The 19,424-nt window shown below is 36.4% G+C and overlaps 1 protein-coding gene across 6 annotated transcripts in view; it reads left to right on the top strand.

The window, feature by feature from the left end:
* DCLK2 (doublecortin like kinase 2) overlaps positions 1-19,424 on the top strand; it is an 84,952-nt gene that overhangs the window by 28,935 nt on the left and 36,593 nt on the right. For 4 of the 6 annotated variants that reach the window (XR_004750516.1, XM_035325422.1, XM_035325425.1 and 1 more), the window contains exons 3-6: positions 12,428-12,530; positions 14,555-14,656; positions 15,982-16,032; positions 19,314-19,408. Coding sequence is in view for 4 of the 6 variants with exons in the window: in XM_035325422.1 (XP_035181313.1) it covers positions 12,428-12,530; positions 14,555-14,656; positions 15,982-16,032; positions 19,314-19,408 (351 nt within the window). In the remaining 2 variants the exon portion in view is untranslated. The remainder of the gene's footprint in view (positions 1-12,427; positions 12,531-14,554; positions 14,657-15,981; positions 16,033-19,313; positions 19,409-19,424) is intronic. The other 2 variants (XR_004750517.1, XM_035325423.1) reach the window with 1 other exon arrangement.

The following is a 19,424-nucleotide window of genomic DNA, read 5'->3' as shown; positions in this document are numbered from 1 at the left end:
CAAAGTCAGAAGTTTTTTCTGTTTTGCAAGTTAATCCCTGTAATAGTAATGAAAAAATTGTAATCCGAGGATTCCCAAATCTGATTTGCATTGGTATTTCTATCAGCTGCAGCAACAGGTGCATTTTGAGCCAGACTGAGCATCTTGATATCAGCCTCTTTAAAGCAGAGCATAGAGTATGGAGCACTGCAGCTTAGATTCAGGCAGGCTGAGTGGGACTTTAATTAATTCCACATGTTGGCAGCTGTGATAGGAACATCACAGGAGGTGCTGCAGCTACAGCAGCTTCCAGTTCTGTGCAAAATAAAATAGCAGTTCACATGTTGGGGTTTCATTTGCTATTCTCAACTGCATCAGGCTAGCTTAGGATCAGGATCTGCCATCAGGCAGTGCTCACACAGGGAGCATCCTTGGTCAGTATGTCAGTATGTCTCCATGTCAGTAGAAACATATCTATTGGAGCCAGGCACTCTCATCTGTTCCCAGTTTTGTTGTCAGCTGTAATGGTTTTGAAAACAAGTAACGTTTTGGAAAACATCCTCTTCCATCAACACTGAAAACAGGTAAAATAGATGTACTCAAATGCCAAAGAAAACTAATTTAGTGGGGAAAAAAACACAGAACAGTGAAGCAATACTATTTATATTGCATAGCAGCACTATTAGGCACAAAATTGACTCATAACTGCTCTTGTTGATGTGTGATTAATGAGAAAAAAATATGGCATCTACATAGCTCTTCCACTTCCATAGGCTGTTCTTAGTTGTGGCCTGAAGCTGCCTGGGTTTTACTTTTTGTTTGTATTTGTTTATTTAGCCAGAAATAGGTGATTAAGGACTTCCAGATGGACTAGCTGTTGCACATGATATGACTAGGAATGTGAGGGGACTTGCCTGCTGGATTTACCGTTTTCCATATGTGAAAAAAATGCAATCAGTGCAGTGAAAATAATGAGGACTGATACCGATTTTTAAGCATTGTGAAGACAAAGTATGAGGAAATGCTTGATGAGTTGGTGATTTAAAAATAAACAAACAAACAAACCTTCAAATCAACAAATATACCCTAATGTAGATTTCTTAACGTATTTAAACAACTTCTAACAGTGTATGAGGACTTCTAAACAGGTTTTGATGCAGAGGAAAAAATGGTTATTTGGGAAAACAGCCCTTGGATAAAATAATACATTTAGTGAACTGTGACAATTATTACAACAGAAACACAAACTTGGGAGACTGTCATGTTAGCAGAAGAGATCACAATTAAAATTTTGGAAAAATAAACTAAGAAAAATCACTGAAAATACTTGGTTAGTCAAAACTTAAGATACTACAGATCTAGATTTTGCACTGGGCCTTCCATTATGTAAACTAAAATTTAGTATTTTCCACATTCATGTACTTCTGAAGTCAAAAGAGGGTTATATTACAGGAATAAGTATGTTTTGTATTTGCTCTTCAGTGGGTGGTAGGAGCCTGGAAGAAAGTATTGAATCGAGTATTGCCAAATATAAGTGGAAAAAAGAGGAAAATTATTTTAGTACCAGTATTGGTTTCTGCGGTTAGCAGAGCTAATACATGACTGGACTTCAGTGTTGAGTTTCACTGTGGTTGATGTTAGGATTTGAAGACTTTGTTTGCTTCATTTTACACTCCACAATTCAGTATCTTTTAGAAGGAGGCTTGAAAAATATTTTTAAACTTTCTTTAAAAAAATAAAAAATGCAGTGTTTTGGAAATGGATCTTCAGCAACAATCTGTGATGTATCAGTTGTTCCTTCTATCCTCAGATTTATTTTCAGATACCAATAAGGAATTCTGAAGTAATTAATTCAAAACAGGATGATTTTTCTCATGCATTTCCAAAGTACCTATAACATTATTGATGCAGAGGTCCACAAAACAGGATAGTGTTACCAGATGCTTCCAAAATTTGGAAGCCTTTGCATCTTGAAATGTTTATTTTACACAATGTCCCTGATGTTCTGTCTCGGCAGAAATAGTGATCCAGGCAGCTTGAGGATTTTTTAATTTTCAGTAGTTTATTGCTGAATAATGACCCTTTATGCAGCTAATCTCTTGATTAGTCTGTTATATCCTCATAGCTTCTACTTGGTGCCAGCAGTCCAGCGTAACTGTTACAGGTGTTGCATGCAAGTTTGACAGACCAGTGTGACTCATGACAGGCAAAGCAGAGTAAGCATGGAAACTGATAGCTTCACAGTATATATGGTAGTATTTTTATACAGTATTTCTGTTATTTCATCTGTGAAATGTCATTGTTTGGAAGAGTGAATAGAGAGCATGCATAAGTTTAATTTCCTTCCTGTATTTACACTGCAGTTCAGTGAGGAGGATACAAGAAACCTAGGAGAGGGACTCTTTGACAGGGAGTGTAGTTGATAGGGCAAGGAGTGATGGTTTTAAACAGAAAGAGGGTAGATTTAGATGAGATATTCTTCACTCAGAGGGTGCTGAGGCACTGGAACAGGTTGCCCAGAGAAATTGTGGAAGCCCTGTTCAAGTCCAGGCTGGATGGGGCTTTGGGCAGCCGGAGTTAGTGGGAGGTGTCCCTGGCCATGGCAGTGAGGTTGGTATTTGATGATCTTTAAGGTCCCTTCCAGCCCAAACCGTTTCCTGATTCTATGATACTTCAAGAATCAAAAGCATTTGAAAGATCTGTTTGCTGTTTGAATGTATGGCAAGCAATTAGCATTGCAAAACCTGTAAGCTAATGGAACCACAAGTTTAGCTGGAAGCACATTTTTTATACTGAAATAGATACAAAGCTGATTAAATGAGGTAACTTAATATTTAAAAGTGTTAATATATGGAGGCACTTGACCCAAACTTAAAATGCATGCAAAATCCACTATTGTACTCTGTAAGCAGCTCAATGTGTTTTAGCAAGACTTCTAGTTACATGAAGTGATATATATGAGACAGAATATATATATATATGGGACAGAATTGAAAGAGAGACATACATTTCTAGAATACTTGGACTTTTCCCCCTTCTATTGCAGTGCTGTGAGAAACAGCTTTGAATGAGTACCAGATTGAAACCTTGAGACGGGAACTTAAAAAAGAATAGTTTTTTATATTTCCACATAACATTGAATTTCAGTGAGTCTTGCATTTCAACTAGTATATTGAAACTTAAATAGTTATTTAATTTGATCTTTTAAATCAAATTCTATAACCTCTCCAGGAAATAGTGTCTGCTCACAAACAGTAGAGGCCTTGGATTGCACCTGATAATAGCAGCATTCCTCAGCAGGTCTGCTGATCTAAAGAATCAAAGAAATAAAAGTAGACTGAGTATTTGGCCATATGATTTCATTCTTCTGAGTTCTCTTTAGTGTGTAAATGCTGTGTTTGTCAAGTAAGGTGATTCTAGCTAAGGGCACTGATTTCTATAATGCAAGAGGTTGTACTGAGGAAAATGACACAGCTTATATTTAACATCAGTTGTGTCATAGAATCCATAACACTTTACTGAACGGGATGAGCCAGCTGTCTGTCCTTATAAGTATGATTTTTCTTTTTAAGTCCTTTCACGATACAAGTAGCTTTTATTTTTAGACTAGCTACCCAGGGCTAAGATGGAAGGTTAGCTGTATGAAGTCAGGGGCTATTTTTGGTTCTGTATTAGTCTTCCCATTTATGCCACTAAAGGAAAGAATCTGTTATGCTGACTTACTTGTGGTGCCGTGACTAATGCGTCTATGGGCAAGGATATAATTCTTGTTTTGTAACTGAAAATGTTACATTTTTTTCCTCAGACAGGCTGGATTATGGTCATGAGCTGTATTTGTTAATTCTCTGTTTCCAATTTCCACTTACTTCCTTGTTTAATAAGGCTATTTTTTCTAAGTGTAACTTTTTGAGAAGTGTGATGTTAAACTTCACTGTTGTATAATATACTGAGCTATTCAGTAAATTATATTTTATAATATTCTGAGATTTTGTTCAAGTACTGGATAATACTGAGGGAAGGGTTGTTTCTGGCTGTTTTTTTATTACAGAGAACGATGATGTGATTTGTATTGTGATCCAAGGTGTGATTCAAATTATTCAAAATTTACAGAATTTTAGACTTCTCAACTGTAATTGCTCCCATATTGAAATTGCTGCACATAATCAGTGCAACCTTTGAAATACTGTGTTGCAGAAAGAAGTCAGGTCTGACCTTTGGAAGACCAGTGAATGGCCCTTGCCAGAAAGTCCTACGGTACTGGAAGGCTTTGGGATACAGCTACGTGTAGGAATACACTTAAACTTGTGCATATTTCTAGAGCTTAGTTTTCTGACAGGCATTTCCAGTACAGTGAGGATGATCTGTCTGTTGAAATGCACCCAAATGCAATCTTCCATTTTCATGCATGTTGGTTTTCTGAATTAAACTCTAGGGATATCAAAAAATATATGCAAAAATCTGTTTAAAATTAAAATAAAACTAAAACGTGGTATGTGCTGTATTCTGTCATCTGTTCCACATAGCTGTATGAGTTGTGGTGACCTGACCAGTCTGTTTATGCAGTCTTTCTGCATTGTCATACTGTATTAGGCGTTTCCTGGGCTTGCTGCCAGACTTTTTCCGTTTACAAGGCAGCAGGCGAAGACTTAACATTTGTTTTCTTTCTTACTCTTCAGATTCCCTGTGGGACAGAAGGGTTTTGTCTCCTTCATTTTCACTGTTGCTCCTCATTACAGGGTATCAGTGAAAGGAGGTTCATTTTCTGATGATGGCTGTAATAATGTGTCACAGCAATTGATTAAATAATCAGTTAGGAAGCTGGCCAGGAAGCATTATTCTTACTATGGTCTTTGTTTCAATATTCTTTATTTTTTCCCTCTTTTCCTGAATAGGATAACAAGCTGTCTTTTATCCAAGGAAAATTCAACATTTACATTTTTTTGTACATGTTTAGAAAATGTAATTCTTCCATCACGGTTTATTGAATTTAATGGACTTGAAGGCAAAGATAATCAGACAATGCTTTATGGAAGTCATAACCTAGAATTTAGATGTAATATATAAATCTACTGCAGTGTCCAGCAGAGCTGAGGAGGCCCTCAGGCTTCTCACAAGTCCATGCTGTGCTTAGTTTTGTGAATGTGAGTAATTCCACTCACTGCAGCAGAACTGCTCTCAAGCCTAAAAAGTGGCTCGAAAAGGGGCTTTGCTGGACTGGGACAAGAAAGCAGGGGACACTGCTTGATCCACCTATGGAAAAAAAGACCACTGAGATGTTTTCAAAAATGGATAAATTGAGATTGTAAGGATGGTGTTAAAGCATCTGAAAAATTGCTAAAATATATGTATATATCATTTTAAAAAGGTTATTTATTTTGTCCAGAAATATAGGAGATTATTGTAAAGGAAAATCACGGACTTTAAAATATGAACTTAATCTGCTGATCTCAAAACACTCACCAAGATGCATGGGGATATAACAGAGGACCAGGTAGTGATTTTTGTCATTTTGTAGCATTTGTTAGTTTTGCAGTCTTTCTGCATGACCTGATCTTTAACTGTGTTTCATGTTTTAGTCACAGACAGAAAATATATATATATATATATATATATATATATCTGCACTTGAGCTTCAGAAATGGAGGTATTTGGCCTAGTCCCAACTATTTATAAAAAATAAATGAGAGTTTTTTGTCCTGATCTGATGATGACCTTAAAGAGATTGCCTGCAGGGGTAGTCACGGGCATGCATTGCATAGTACTCATAGCTACAGTCAGTAAGAAAGGTGTCTAGTGTCTATCAAGCTCATGGCTGTATGTCCCCAGACCTTAGGACTCCCCAGCCTCTACCCTATGGCTGTTTCAGGCAGAGGTGCCCAGTCCTACAAACATTTGAGCTCTTCCAAGCATTGCATCAGAGGCTAGTAGTTTGTCTATCCATCTTTTCGTGTTCTGTAATTCTGTTTAATGTGGGGATTCCCAGCATGATTCTGCACTAGAGCTGTCACTGAACACATAAGCTGATGAGGAACAGAAGAGATTTTTGGTGTTCAAGTTAAACCTCAGAGATGGCAAGTGCTTCTTTACTATACCAGCAGGAATCTTATTACTCAGCCTGACATTCCAGGCTTACAGCCCGTCTGATCTAGTGGTGGTTTTGTTGCTGTTCTCGTGTACCCTAATGTAGGCTTCCATACCTGCCTGGCTCTTGCTCAGTTTATTTTTATTTTTTTACTTGCTTCTAAATCACTTAGTATTGCTGCCTTTGTCTGTCACTTCTGCCAAGTGTTAATTAAAAAAGAATAAAAAGAATACTGGCAGTTACAGTACCTTTTTTTTTTTTTTTTTTTTTTTTTTTAAGGGCATATTGAAGGTTCACTGGTTTATGACTTTTTTCTCTGTATGTCTTCTCCCTGGATATATCCTGGCTACTGATTGGGTTGTTCTCTCACGATGTACTGAAGACATGTCAGGAAATGTGACTCAGTATAAGGGAGAAAATAGCTGCTTTAAGCTAGTAATGAACATCTTTTGTTCTAGTCTCAGTTCAGTCCTGAAGGACATTTATCAGTAAGTAGTTAATAACAGTTAAATGCATCCATCCCCTTTCCCTTGGTCTAGCTGTTCTGTGGAAGTACAGGGACCCAGGGGAAATTCCAAGCTAAGAAAATCTGTGTTACAACCACAGTGCTCTGTAGAAAAGAGTGGGAATGCTCTTTTCACCTTCCTCGTTGAGTTCCTGAGGCTGCCCAGAGGAAATTCTTGCTTTTGAAAGTTAAGTCTGCCCCTGCTGGTGATCGAACTGAAATAGAACATGGACAACTGACCTATTTCTGCAGGACTTCTTTGCTTGCATTTTGTACTTTAGGACATGTATAAACCCTTGAACTGTCAGCCTGACAGTTACAGTGGGACGGATCCAAAAGCACGGCAAGAATTTTAATGAGACTGTTCATGTTGCAGTGACGAGGAAGTGGCAGTGACGAGGAAGTGGCAACGCTATCTTTATTTGAAAAGGGAAACAAAAATGATGATCACAGAAATGACCTGTCAGGCAAAATAGACAAATCTTTTACTTTTGCTTACTCAGAAATAAAAGTTAATGCAAGGGGCAAAGAGCAACACAGTCAGTACTGCATAGCTGTAATCTGCCCGTCAAAGAGCAGTAGCATTGCCCAAGGGAAAGTGGAGACCTGTCAGACTGAAGGTTCGAGCAGGGAGGTTGTATCTGGTTTTGTTATGCTGACATTCAGTAAATAATTATTTTTTATTTTTTAAGCATTTTTGGGGAAAAGACCATATTACATTTCTTTAAGAGTTTCAGCCTTTAATGCCTGTCACTGCTGCTGAGCTGCAAACATGCACAGATCCAGCTGTCACTGCGCACGCCATTTCTCTTAGTTTTCCTTTTGCCTCCTGTTATACATTTCCTTTTTCAAATATTTACACCATATCCTATTTTCTTGAAGTCAGTAGGTATAAATTTTTCTTCATTGTTTAAAAAAAAATACAAACAATCTCTTATATCTTTTCCAGTAGGATGTCTTAGTTCAGTTTTCATCCAATGTGGAGTTTTTGTCATCCAGAGCAGCTTTCCCCAGGCACAGGGTGGGGCTCTTAAGACTTAAACCATCCAGTCCTGTTGCTGTTACTTAAATTGAATCAGCCATACTAAATTGAGCCAAAGTATTTGTCTTTACAGCTTGTCATTCTACATTTAGAATGAAACATAGTTGCACAGCTGGAATAAATACAATTTATTCAGTGGGCTCCTGGTTGAAGGGTCTTGATATATGGATCTGCTGTGTGCTTTTTTTTTGTTTCAATCTGTCACCTAAAGGAAATAATCTGTTTTAAAGTAACATCACAAATGCATGTGTTAAAAACTTGATTTTTGTTTTGAACTAAAACTTTAAACTAGTTGAAGTCCTCAGATAATATTTAAAGAACACCATACTGCTCACTTCTCTGTGTAAATTTCTTTCAATTCTGCACAGCTGTGTTGGGGATAACTGGATATTTAAAGGTATCTTTCCTTTCTGAACTGTTCCACTGTTGGTTAATGTGAATAAAGTGGCAATGGCATTGTCATAGTCTGTGGCTCAAGAAGTTAAATATTATCACGCTTTACGCATCCTTCTTTTTTTTTTTTTTTTTTTTTTTTTACATGAAGAAAAATGCCATTTACAAGGCTTTGTGCTCCAGTTGCCAGTTGTCGCTTCCTGCCTGTTACTTTCCCTTCCTCTGACTCACAACGGCCGTGCGATATACATGCCATTTCTTTATGAAATATTCAGGGGGAAAAAAAAAAAGACAGAGGGTGGTCGTTTAATTATAGTTGGTTACAGGGCTCTCCTGTTAAAGATTTAAGAGGAACTGAATTCTTTAATAGTTTTTAATATGTTTATAAAACTCTATAGTGTCAGTCTCTCAAAATCTTGTAGTGCGTTTTTCTTCTGGAGGATTGAGGACAAATACCTTGTGGGTGAGAGCGTCGTTCAACTTTTCTAATTGTAACTTTGTCATGAAGGATAATTATAAAATCCCTGTTGAATTCTGTCTATAAATGATGGATCATTTTTCTTGTGTCTTCCAAGGATGCATCTTCTGCTTGTTACGTTCAGAGGTAGGAGTAGGGGTTGGTCAGAAATATAAGCCGATTTAAAAGGTAAATCTGATGGTTGTATGTGATGCATTGAAACTCTGCACCAGCGGACAGCAGAGGATGAAGAAAATTATTTTTCAAATAGATGTGTTTGAACAGAAGTCTTGCAACAAGACAACCTGACAGCAGGTTGGACTGTCAGAGCAGCACCAATGGGTCGCTTTGTATTCAAAATAAAGGGAAGATAGTGGAGTTACCGGCAGAACATGGGCAATGTTTGTCTAGGAAAGGGTGTTGTCTTTAGAAATAAATAGGGCTTAACACATTTAAAACATTTTACTTAGAATTAGAATTAATTAATTCAGAGTTAATTAGCTAATGTTCTTTTTAAAGCATTCCTAAAGTGTTTTTCTCAAAACATATTTCATTTTTCTGCTGGGAAGAAAAAAAAAAGAATTCAAAGAAATATGAAACTCTGGTGTAAGGCTTTGTAGTGTCAACTATAATTAATTCTACAAAGCTTCTTCACGTACCTCTGTATATGCCTTCTTTTAAAATATATATGTGTTTAAATAGATTTTTTCTTTTCTTTTTTTTTTTTTTTTTTCTGTAGACAAGCAAATCACATTCATCATCTTCTTATTCAAGGCCATTATCTGTGGTTATTTATGCCACAGACAGGAGAGATGTTCTGACTGAGTGTTACTGCCAGGCCACTGCTGAAAAACAAGCACTCTGAGTATTCACGTAGAGCTTTTGTGCTTAAAGATAGGAATTGACCAGATCTAAATCTCAGAAATTACATAAGGACGGTAATTCTAAAAAAGCCCTCAATAGTATTGAAAATTAGATATTGTTCTAGTGCTTGACCTCATCAAGGTGTCTATAGCTTTTCAAATTTAAACATCGTGCAGAAAAGCCCACAGCATCAGGACTAGCAAGAGAGTTGCTACTTGAATGAAAGACTCCTTATTTTATTGGTTTTGCTATGGTATGCGTATGTGCGACAAAACAAAGAATGGGTAAGACACAGCAGACAGGCGCTTAGTGGAGAGAAAAGCTGTATTTATCATATACTAGTTCAATAAATCAAATTTTGTTCACTAGCTTACTGAAATATTTCTCCTCTGCAAAAGTTCTACTGCTAATAAAAGTAAAAAAAATAAGTAATGTTCAAAATCCAATTGTTTTTAAATTTCTAAACTGATGAATCCTGCTCGAAGCTATAAACAATTGCTATATGATCAAAATATAAATATCTCTATATGATCAAAATATAGATATTCTTCCGAGCAGAATTGTGTTATTTGCAAGTGAGACCACAGCGGACCTGCAGCATGCAAAATCTCATGCAAACCATTCAGTTCAGCTTTCCCTCAGTAGTATTTTTGCATGCTAAGTGAGCGCTGTTATCATTAACTGCAGCATATACATTAGTTTGAACTCTGGAAAATGAAGACTATTTATTTTAGCATCTGCTTGAGTCTTGGGAACTGATTCTATGACTTTATTATGAAGGCCTAGAAAAATAACCATTAGATTGTGCTTTTAGGAAAACCAACATTTTCTGTGAACGTGGTTTTAGAAGTACTTTTCTTACCTTGTAATTTGCGGGAGGGGGAGGAGCTTGGTAAATTTGAGCAGATCTTTGTTCCTCATTGACTGAACTTCTAAAATATTTTTTTGTACGTTTGTACATTTTACATGTTAACCAATCAAGACTCCTTGTAGGGAGAAGGAGGACTTGCAATATTCACTGTATAGCAAGCAGCTATGTAAATGTTTATTACACTTGCATTTATCTGGGTCCAGTTATAAGTACAATTTCAGACCCTTTACAGTCAGCTGAAGCCTTTGCTTGTGATGGACAGGTGGAAGTTGCAGTGCTTTAAATCAGAACAGAAGGATTCATTTTAGGCTCTGTCAAAGCACAACATTCAGCTATAACCTGCTTGAAACAGTGCACAGGGGGCACAGGTAGGGCAGTGGTGGGTGCGCAGACATTATGAAAATGGCACCCAGTTTGGGGGCTTTGGATGGGAACTTGGGCTTCATGGAGTGTTTCCCTCCTCCAGCAGTGCAACTGGGGTAACTATTCTGAAAGGTTTCCCACGCCTTGCTTTTCTTATAAGGATGGGTTTGAGTTGGTTTTTGAATTCTCTGCCCTCCTACTCCTTGTAGGTGGGAAAGATATTTGGTCTTTGTATCTAAGGTAAGCTTTTTCATCAGTGGTGATGCTCTTGGGGAAAAAAAGAAAAAACAAAACAAAAAACTGAAATAAACGTGGAATATAGACTCTTCTTATTAGTAGAGCGAGTTGTTAGGTAGAGGGGAAATAAATGCTGTGTTAGCAAAACTCTTAAATGTATACAGCCCTTTGAATCCCATTGGTACTGCCTCTTTGGTTAAACCACCATCAGCAGCTTCAAGTACAGCTTAAAATGTCTCTGGGAAATGTGAGTGGGTTGTCATCGTGACAGTAAGATAAAAATTAAAGGATTTTGTTGATGGCTGGAGCCCTTCAGCTTCCTAACACAGTGAAACCAGGGGTCGATGTTGCAAGTGGCAACATCGTGCGGCTCCTCGTGCTGCAAGGGCACCTGCTGTTATTCCAGGGAAAGCTGCCATGACAACTGTATGGCTTGCAAGCACCCGGTCCCTGCTTTCCTGCAGCAACAGAGGGTCATTGGTATTCTGGGCAGCTGCCTGCTGCAGGCAGCAGCAAACCCTTCCCTTCCTCAGGATCTGCCAGTGCTCGCTGTTAGCACCCTGGGTAAAACATGCAAATGGTGTTGACAGGTATCTGGAAAGGGAAAAAAGGAAAAAAAGGCCCATTTGCCTAGAAGCAGTGATTTGTTTTAGCTTGTTAATTAAGTGCATTTACGAAATGGTTCTAACTTCCATAGCTTCTATGTATCTTTTATTCCCAAATCTCATTCAGAGTATGCAATGTTAAATAGAAATGTAAAAAAGAATAGGGAAGGGAGGTGGGGGGCATGTAGAGCACATGGGAAAACGTTAATCAGCTTACATTTTAAAAATATCTTGCTAACTGCAATCACTGATTTTCTTAGGGGCAGTTAAAAGGAGTTTGGAATTTCTTTTGTGGCATTTTTGGTTTTAATTTTTTTTTAAAGCAGATACTTCTTCACAAACTGGCTTCTTGGCTTTTGAGGGGTGGTTTTATTCAAGGTCTTTGGTTTTGTTTCTTTAAAGAATGTCTAAAGCATTTGTCATTGTGACATTCTCATCCTTCTCCAAATGTATTGTAACTTCATTATTGCATCAATAAAGAACAGAATGAGCTGCAAAGGGCATGGAAGGAACTTCATATTTCATTTTTCCTTCAGTAAGGAATACCTTTTAATGACGAAGTAGATGTGGTGTTGGTTTTGTTTGTTTGTTGTGTTTAACAGGACACTAAATTATGCATATTAAATGCCATAGAGAGCAAAAAAAAAATGCAGAAGCAAAAAATTTTAACAGATTTTTCCCACAAGCAATTGATGTAAGAATACCAGAATGCTCCTAGCTGTTTTCATCAAAGTCATCAGCATGCACATATAGGCAAAAATACAGGTATTAAATGTAAGAGAAGGTGGTCTTGGAGGTAAGGGGCAGTCATACGTGACATTTTTGACTGTGAGGTTTCCTGTACCTCTTCCTGTACATGGAGGATAGCTGAAGTACTTGAGAACTAGAATGTTTGTCATTATAAAATTACGTTATGGTATCACTGTAAAAAGGAAAATACAAACTAATTAAGTGTTGCTGACTAACTGAAGACTTCGCATTTGAAAATACTGCATTTGTTTATTTTACTTTGTATATTTTGCCATCAAGGTGACATGCTTGCAGGACTTCTTTGGAGATGACGATGTCTTCATTGCATGTGGACCTGAAAAATATCGGTATGCTCAGGATGACTTCGTCTTGGATCACAGCGGTAAGACTATACATTGTGAACCTACTGCAATAGTCAAATTCATTGAGATTCCCTTCTTTTCCCCCTCAAGCTGTGCACTGTAGAAAAATACGCATTGGAATATGTTTTCTTATTGATGAAAGCATTTTCCCAAACCATCATCTGAATTCTGTATATCTGTTAAAATGCACTAACAATGTTTAACAAACCCTGTCCCTAAAGTCCAATGGAAAACAGCACTGAATTTTCAAAGGTTCAGTTATGTCTCTAAATGTTCCTAAAATCAATTATAAACATTTACTTTTGACTTATATGGGCTACAAGATGGTCTCCATATTGCTGTCATCATGGGATGTTTGAAAAAATCACATATGTAACTGCTGATTTCAGATCTCAGGTTGTCCTGCTAGACACTTCATATTCCATGTTGAACCTGTTTATACTGTGAGATAGTAGGGGGTTTTGTGTGGAGAAGGAGGTGAGACAAACCAGGACATTATGTCCACACTGTCTTCCATTGACAGATCATGAATTTAACTTGTTAAAGAAAGTTACTTTTCCATACAGAGAAAATCTATAATGCAAGTTCAAGAAAAAGTTCCCTACTAGGGAGTTTTAGAATTGTCTTGGAATATCAAATCATACATGCTTTCTTTTTTCCCCTACTTTTCTTTTTAGGTCTGTATTGTCTGTAAAATCACTGTTTTCCTTTTATGAAAAATGAATCTGAATGGCAATAAAAATTGCCCTGGCAAGAATCATCAGATTATTTGAGGATAGATTTGGGTTGTGAACTTTTGCTGTTTTTTCTAATTTTTATGAACACCATAATTTCATTACAAAGTCTGCTGGTATATCAAGAGGCATAGGTACATACCTAACCAGTGGTCCATACACTAGGATAGAGGATTTCAGCTTGCACTCATTCTAGTGTTACCAACAGCATGCTATTCTTCCAAAACTACTTGATTATGTTGATTCAAATAAAGGGTATGTTTTAACCATTTTAAACCATTTTACCATTTTAAACCAGCTAAGGTATGTTTGTATTCTTGTGCAGACATAGGAGAACATGGTAGTATTAACTCATAGTACAAATTCCAGTCTGGACAAAATTATAATTTCCTTTGTGATCTTGAGGCTGTAAGTTTACTCTTCCCATTACACCATGGACAGACTAACTGAGCTCCTTTCCTTACTAAGAACCAGTTATGGAGGGTTTCTTTCTCGATTTGTCTCTTCACCTTCAGTGGTCCTTGTTTCTTGTTATTTGTCTGGAAGTCATAATGGATAAAAACAGTTAAGTACAGAGTGGATCATGACTTGGCTGGCAGGGGATACATCTCTACATACTACTTCTGATGTCGACTTTGTATCACAGTCATTACATTGCTATCATAGTGATGAATAACAGAGACAAAATCAAGAGGGAAACTTATATTTGACGGGGAGAGATTTGCAATAGATGCTAACTGTAAGAATTCAAATTTCATCAAAATGTCAATACATGTATGACTATTTATTCCTTTCCCATTTAGGTTGTCCTTTATTTAATGACATACAGTTGGTGGTAAATGGCAGTAATCTGTTGTCTCAGCATTTTGAAAGCAATAGACATTTTTCACCTCTTCAAAAATTGTTCACAACATCAGTTTCTTCTAAAATAAGGTGAATTGAGCTTGCTGTGCAGTTGCCCAATGTAAAGCTGCTGTTACAGCACACAGGATTTACTGAACTATCAGAGGAGCCTTGTCATTGGCTGACGTTACTCTTTCAGCTGTGCTAACTCAAATAATGGTCATAATTTGACTTCAAGATTTCAGATACTACATGCAGAAGGTTACATAAAGCAGTTGGCTCAAAAACATTTATATGGTATGTAGGTTGAAGTTCTGAGATGGTCTTATTAATTTGTTTCATTCAGTTTGGCAAGCATGTTTAGGAAATACTGATGTTCTTTTTCTGGTTAATAAACAGCAGCAGTAGGGTTTGGAGGAAGCTGGTACAATGAATTGTTTTTGAAACTCCATCTGCTTGGTTTGTAGAGTGCCGTGTTATGAAGTCGTCTTATTCCCGATCATCTGGCATGAGGTATTCTGGGTCCAAAAGTCCAGGACCTTCACGTCGAAGCAAATCACCCGCCTCAGGTACAATTTCTAAGAAAGAGATAAACACATAAAATGCATGAAATCTAGGATTTGTTTAATGGATTGAAAAGGCTGTTGGCTGTACGTGAAATAAAAGTGCCATGGTTTGTTTCCTGAGGTAAAAATGCTTCATCAGTTTCTCTCATAGATATAATACTGATTTATAACAAAATACACATTTGTTTTTGAATCCTGAAAAGCAGTGTGGCTTCTATTTATTGATTAACAGCCATAAAAAGTTTCATTTTATGAAAACTGGAATATTTTGTACTAATTGTATGCTTGGGATATGCTTTCAGCATGGTACTTGTTTTTCTTGAAGACTCTTGAAGTACAGGATGGCTATGTGGTTAAATTGATGCTCATAGAATATAGCCTTAAAACGTTTGAATTTGAAAAGTTTTTCCTATAGAAGACAAATATTGTCAAAACAGGATTTTGTTGTTTTAAGAAATTTTAGGAGCTGTTCTGGAATATTTTTGCCCATTAACAGATTTTTTTTTGTGCTTTCTGTAATTTCAAAGAAGGGTTCACATTGTGTATATGCCAGAAGTTTGACTGAACACCATAAATTCCAAACACTGAGCCTTTTATACAAATAAGTAGAAGGGAGAAACTTGTTTTTCCTTTTTTAGTTTTGCATTTAATTTCTAAATATAATAAAACTTAATTGATTTCTTTCCCTCAGACCTGGAGAAGTAGCCCTGAAATCAAACCATTGAATATGTAAATATACAATGCTCTGTTTTGGTTGTAACTATATGCATGTAAGCATATGTGCGTGCATTCAAAACTGCAACATGTTTCATATTCTCATATCCATATCAATATTTATTTTGCTTAACTGATGCTGGTTAAAGTCATTTTCTGTCTGTGAGTTCTTTAAAAGTGGAATATTTATCATCTGTTTATAAAGTGTGAATACTTAACTGAAAAGCTTCAAAGGAGGATTGTAGTAAGAACAAAGAAAAATAAAAATGTAGCATGAAGGGCGAATTTCACCAACGATATACATTTCATGCGATCCTGTTAACTCCAGCAAGATTGCATGGGAAATCTATCAACAATGAATTTTATGCAACGTATTTAGAAATCAGCACTGTCATTTCCTTACTTATTTCTACTTGGACACCTCCATTGGTTAGGTTAATTTGAAAAGTTTATCCAAAGTGTCTGGTATTTATCCTTCTATTTACTTGCCATTTTTTCTCATGTAGTCTTTAGTTATCTTTATTTTCCCTTCTTTCTTTCATGCATGTTCAGAGCTGTTTTAATAACTTTTCTCCTTAATGTCTTTTTCCTTTGTGTCAAATATATGAGTACAGTAAAGAGGGGTGGCCACTACTCCAGTGCATATTCTTCAGCAAAATCCCCAGGTGAGCCATTACTGTTATGGCTATATATCACTAGTGTGTCTCCTTCCTTTCCATTCAGCTTTTCTCTGCATCTGTGAATGTTTTCAAGCTTGCAACACATATTTTTCATTTGGTGAGCCAGATACTCTAGTATTTTTATTAAAGTAAACCTTTGAAAAAATATAAATGATGCTTTATAGTTGCTGGACATCTGCTAATGGCGTCAGCATTAAATTCGTAAAGGTGTAATCTGACTAGAAGTAGAGGAGCATTCTGAGCAGCAACACATTTGTATTCTAAAACATACAATAACAGAAAATGTCAACCAGTGCAAAAAGAAAGGGGGAAGAGCTGACAAAAAAAGCAATGCAAAAACACGTGCCACAGTTTTTCATTTTATTTACGGTTTCTTACTCTCCTCTTTCTTCTTTTGTTTTTTTTTTTTCAGCCTAAGTTCTAAAACACTGGGAAACTTCTTTGAACTTTCAGTTCAAAGTGAAAGTATGTTTGGCGTTGCTTAGAACTAACATGTGCTTTCATTAGCAAATAAGTCGTGACTTTGGACTATTAGAATTTAACTATTTAAAAGGTATTCATAGTTTTTTCAGTTTTCAAGGTTCTGATAATGGTAAAGAATTGTCATGTAATACGTACTATTTGAAGAATAACAGAGAAGATATTTTTCTGTATGTTCAGGCCACTACATGTGTAGTAAGAAACCTCAAAAGAACTTATAATTAGAAAACAGATAAGAAAGGTAAGTTTTGCATATACATAAAATAGCAAATCTATAGCAGCAAACAAGTTCAAGTGCTAAAAACAAACACAGGTGGTTTAAAAAAAAAAAAAAGATACTGATGTCTCAGTAGCAGCCTGTTGACTATCTCTACCTGTGAAATTTTTACATCTACAGAGGGCCAAGTCCAGCTTTTACCATTGTGGTTGTGTACCAACTTGCATGCAGTGGATCATAAAAAGCATTCGCAAAGCTGTATCTACAGGCAGCTCTGTTAAGTATGAAGCGCAGCAGAGTGTACAATGTGTGGTAGAATCATAGAACAAATTTTGTAAAGGACATCAGGAAGTCATCTAGTCATGCCCCTGCCAGACTTGTCCACCAAGTCTAGCTAAGATACCAGCAAAGAGCTGGAGTACTGTGAGGGTGGGATGTTCTTTCCTAGAGAATTATGAGAGAAAAGATGATAATATTGACCAGCCAGTCTCACAGGTACAGTTCAGTGGTTCTGTCAGTGCTTTAAAGGAGGATAGTGACTTAGAAACAGATAGAAACATGTCTTACGTGTCTTAGAAACAGATTAGAAACGTCTTACAGTGTAGCCCTCAATGGTCATACTCAGGAAATACTGACTTTTCAATGAGCTTTATAAAACTAATTTGTGAATAAAGAAAAAATGTTTTGCTCCTGTAGTAATAGCTGGTCATTTGGAAGCAGATTCTTCAAGTGAGGTATCTCAGTTTTGTTCATGAACTTTACAGATCAGAATTTACCCAATGGCTAGAGCAAATTGTGTATGACCTTTCAAGAATAAAAAAATATATATATAAGATAGCATTTGCTAGCCCTTGCCATCTTCATACTTATAAATTCTTTATAAAAGAATGAAGTGTTGATATGCCAAGTTTAAAGAAGGTTATCTAAAACAAAGTGATGAAAAATAGTGTATTTAGAGATCTGCAGGAGGGACGTAGGCTCCTAAATTCCTTAGCTTATTAAAAAATGCACTTAAGCTGAAGTAACTTTGCTATTGCTCTTCCATGTAACGCTTGTTAAAGTCAAAAGTAAAAATATCCTAAGAATACCAGATGCTTTTTGCAGGGAAAAAAAAAAAAAAATAATAATCTTAGTCCTGTAACAGAGCTGGGAATGTAAATCAAACTTTTAAGATTTCAAGACAAACTTACTCTGTTGCTAAATGCTAATTAGTTGTATCTTAAAATCACACTTGAGAGAAAGAGACAGTTGTGGACAACAGGGATTTGTGGAGGCTACACTGCAGTCAGCCTGGCCTAGTGATAGATAGACTACATATACATAGACTGCTCAAGTAGATAAAGTAGTATTTAGGAATCATCTTCAGCATTTAGAGAATGTTGGGGTACTAGTTTAATAGATACAATTGTACAGTAGAGTCAATAAGAAGTGTTCATGAAGAACTGAAGCATAACCTGGGACAGACTCCTGAGTGGATGTAACCATTATTTACTTTGTAGCTAAACTTCTATTTGTCAGGGTTCCTTTTTAAAATTTATTTCTGGAAAAAAAAGAAAAAGAAAAAAAAAGAAAAAAAAAGAAAAAAAAAGAAAAGTGAAGCCTTTTAGCTCTTAAATTTCTGCCTAGTATTTTTCTTCTGCAAGGAAAAATGAGGTTCAGTTAGAGAGGAAATAATGTTGTGCACTGTGTGTGATGAACAGGATGCTATTTTTGTAATGCAATTCATCAGTCTGTTTTTTCAGAAAAATACAGCGACTGACATAAATGTTATTCAAATCACCAGAGATACAACAGGTGTTGTATCAGATCTCTCTGGAAAAATTGACTTAAAATGAATGAATTCCTGAAGTCAAGAGGGAGAATATTTAATGTTTTCATAAAATACTACAAACAGACGCTTGAATTTCTTGGAAGTTCAGGAATTACCTACTAGCTCTTAGGTGTTGGCTTGTTTGTGTTTCTTTTTTTTTTTTTTTTTCTATCTAAATCGATATTATCTGAACTTGAACTTCTGGTCAAGTTCTGTATCAGACAAACAGCTTGTACTTCTTGTTTGCCTGTTTTGCTTAAAACAAGCTTGAAAAAAAAAGGGTGTGTTCTGTGAAATATTCCACCTGAAAAATAATGCGTTGATACAAAAAGGAGAGATGGACAGTTCAATGCATGTGCTTATGAAGGCTTTCTCTCTCCATAGTTTATTGTGCTATATAACAATAATTTATGGAATTTAAAGAGATGATGGATGTTATTTGGCCAAAGCTCTTGCACTGGCAAAGTACAGAGCAGGCTTTTTTAAACTCTGGAATGGCAATGTGGTATTTGTGTATTGTCTTGGTCTGATATCCAGCCACATGAGTTTTGGGGAAGTAATTGTGTGTCACATGAGCATGTAATTTATTCCAAAATGCTGATGAGTCTGCTTTGATCTTTGTATGCGGACCTGAGTGATACCTCATAGAGGTATGTTATGTTTAAAAGCAAGTTAGGTGTTGTTTTTTGTTTTGTTTTTGTTTTGTTTTCCTTTTACTCATATTTTCTTTCATTTGTCTGCATTTATTGCTTTGGCCAGTTAATGGAACTCCAAGCAGTCAATTATCCACCCCAAAATCTACAAAGTCCTCCAGTTCTTCACCAACAAGCCCAGGCAGCTTTCGTGGACTCAAGGTAAGTAGCAGAACCA

This window comes from Oxyura jamaicensis, chromosome 4 (assembly GCF_011077185.1).
Source record: "Oxyura jamaicensis isolate SHBP4307 breed ruddy duck chromosome 4, BPBGC_Ojam_1.0, whole genome shotgun sequence".
NCBI classification, from domain to species: domain Eukaryota; kingdom Metazoa; phylum Chordata; class Aves; order Anseriformes; family Anatidae; genus Oxyura; species Oxyura jamaicensis.
This window is presented reverse-complemented; position numbering and strand designations above follow the sequence as displayed.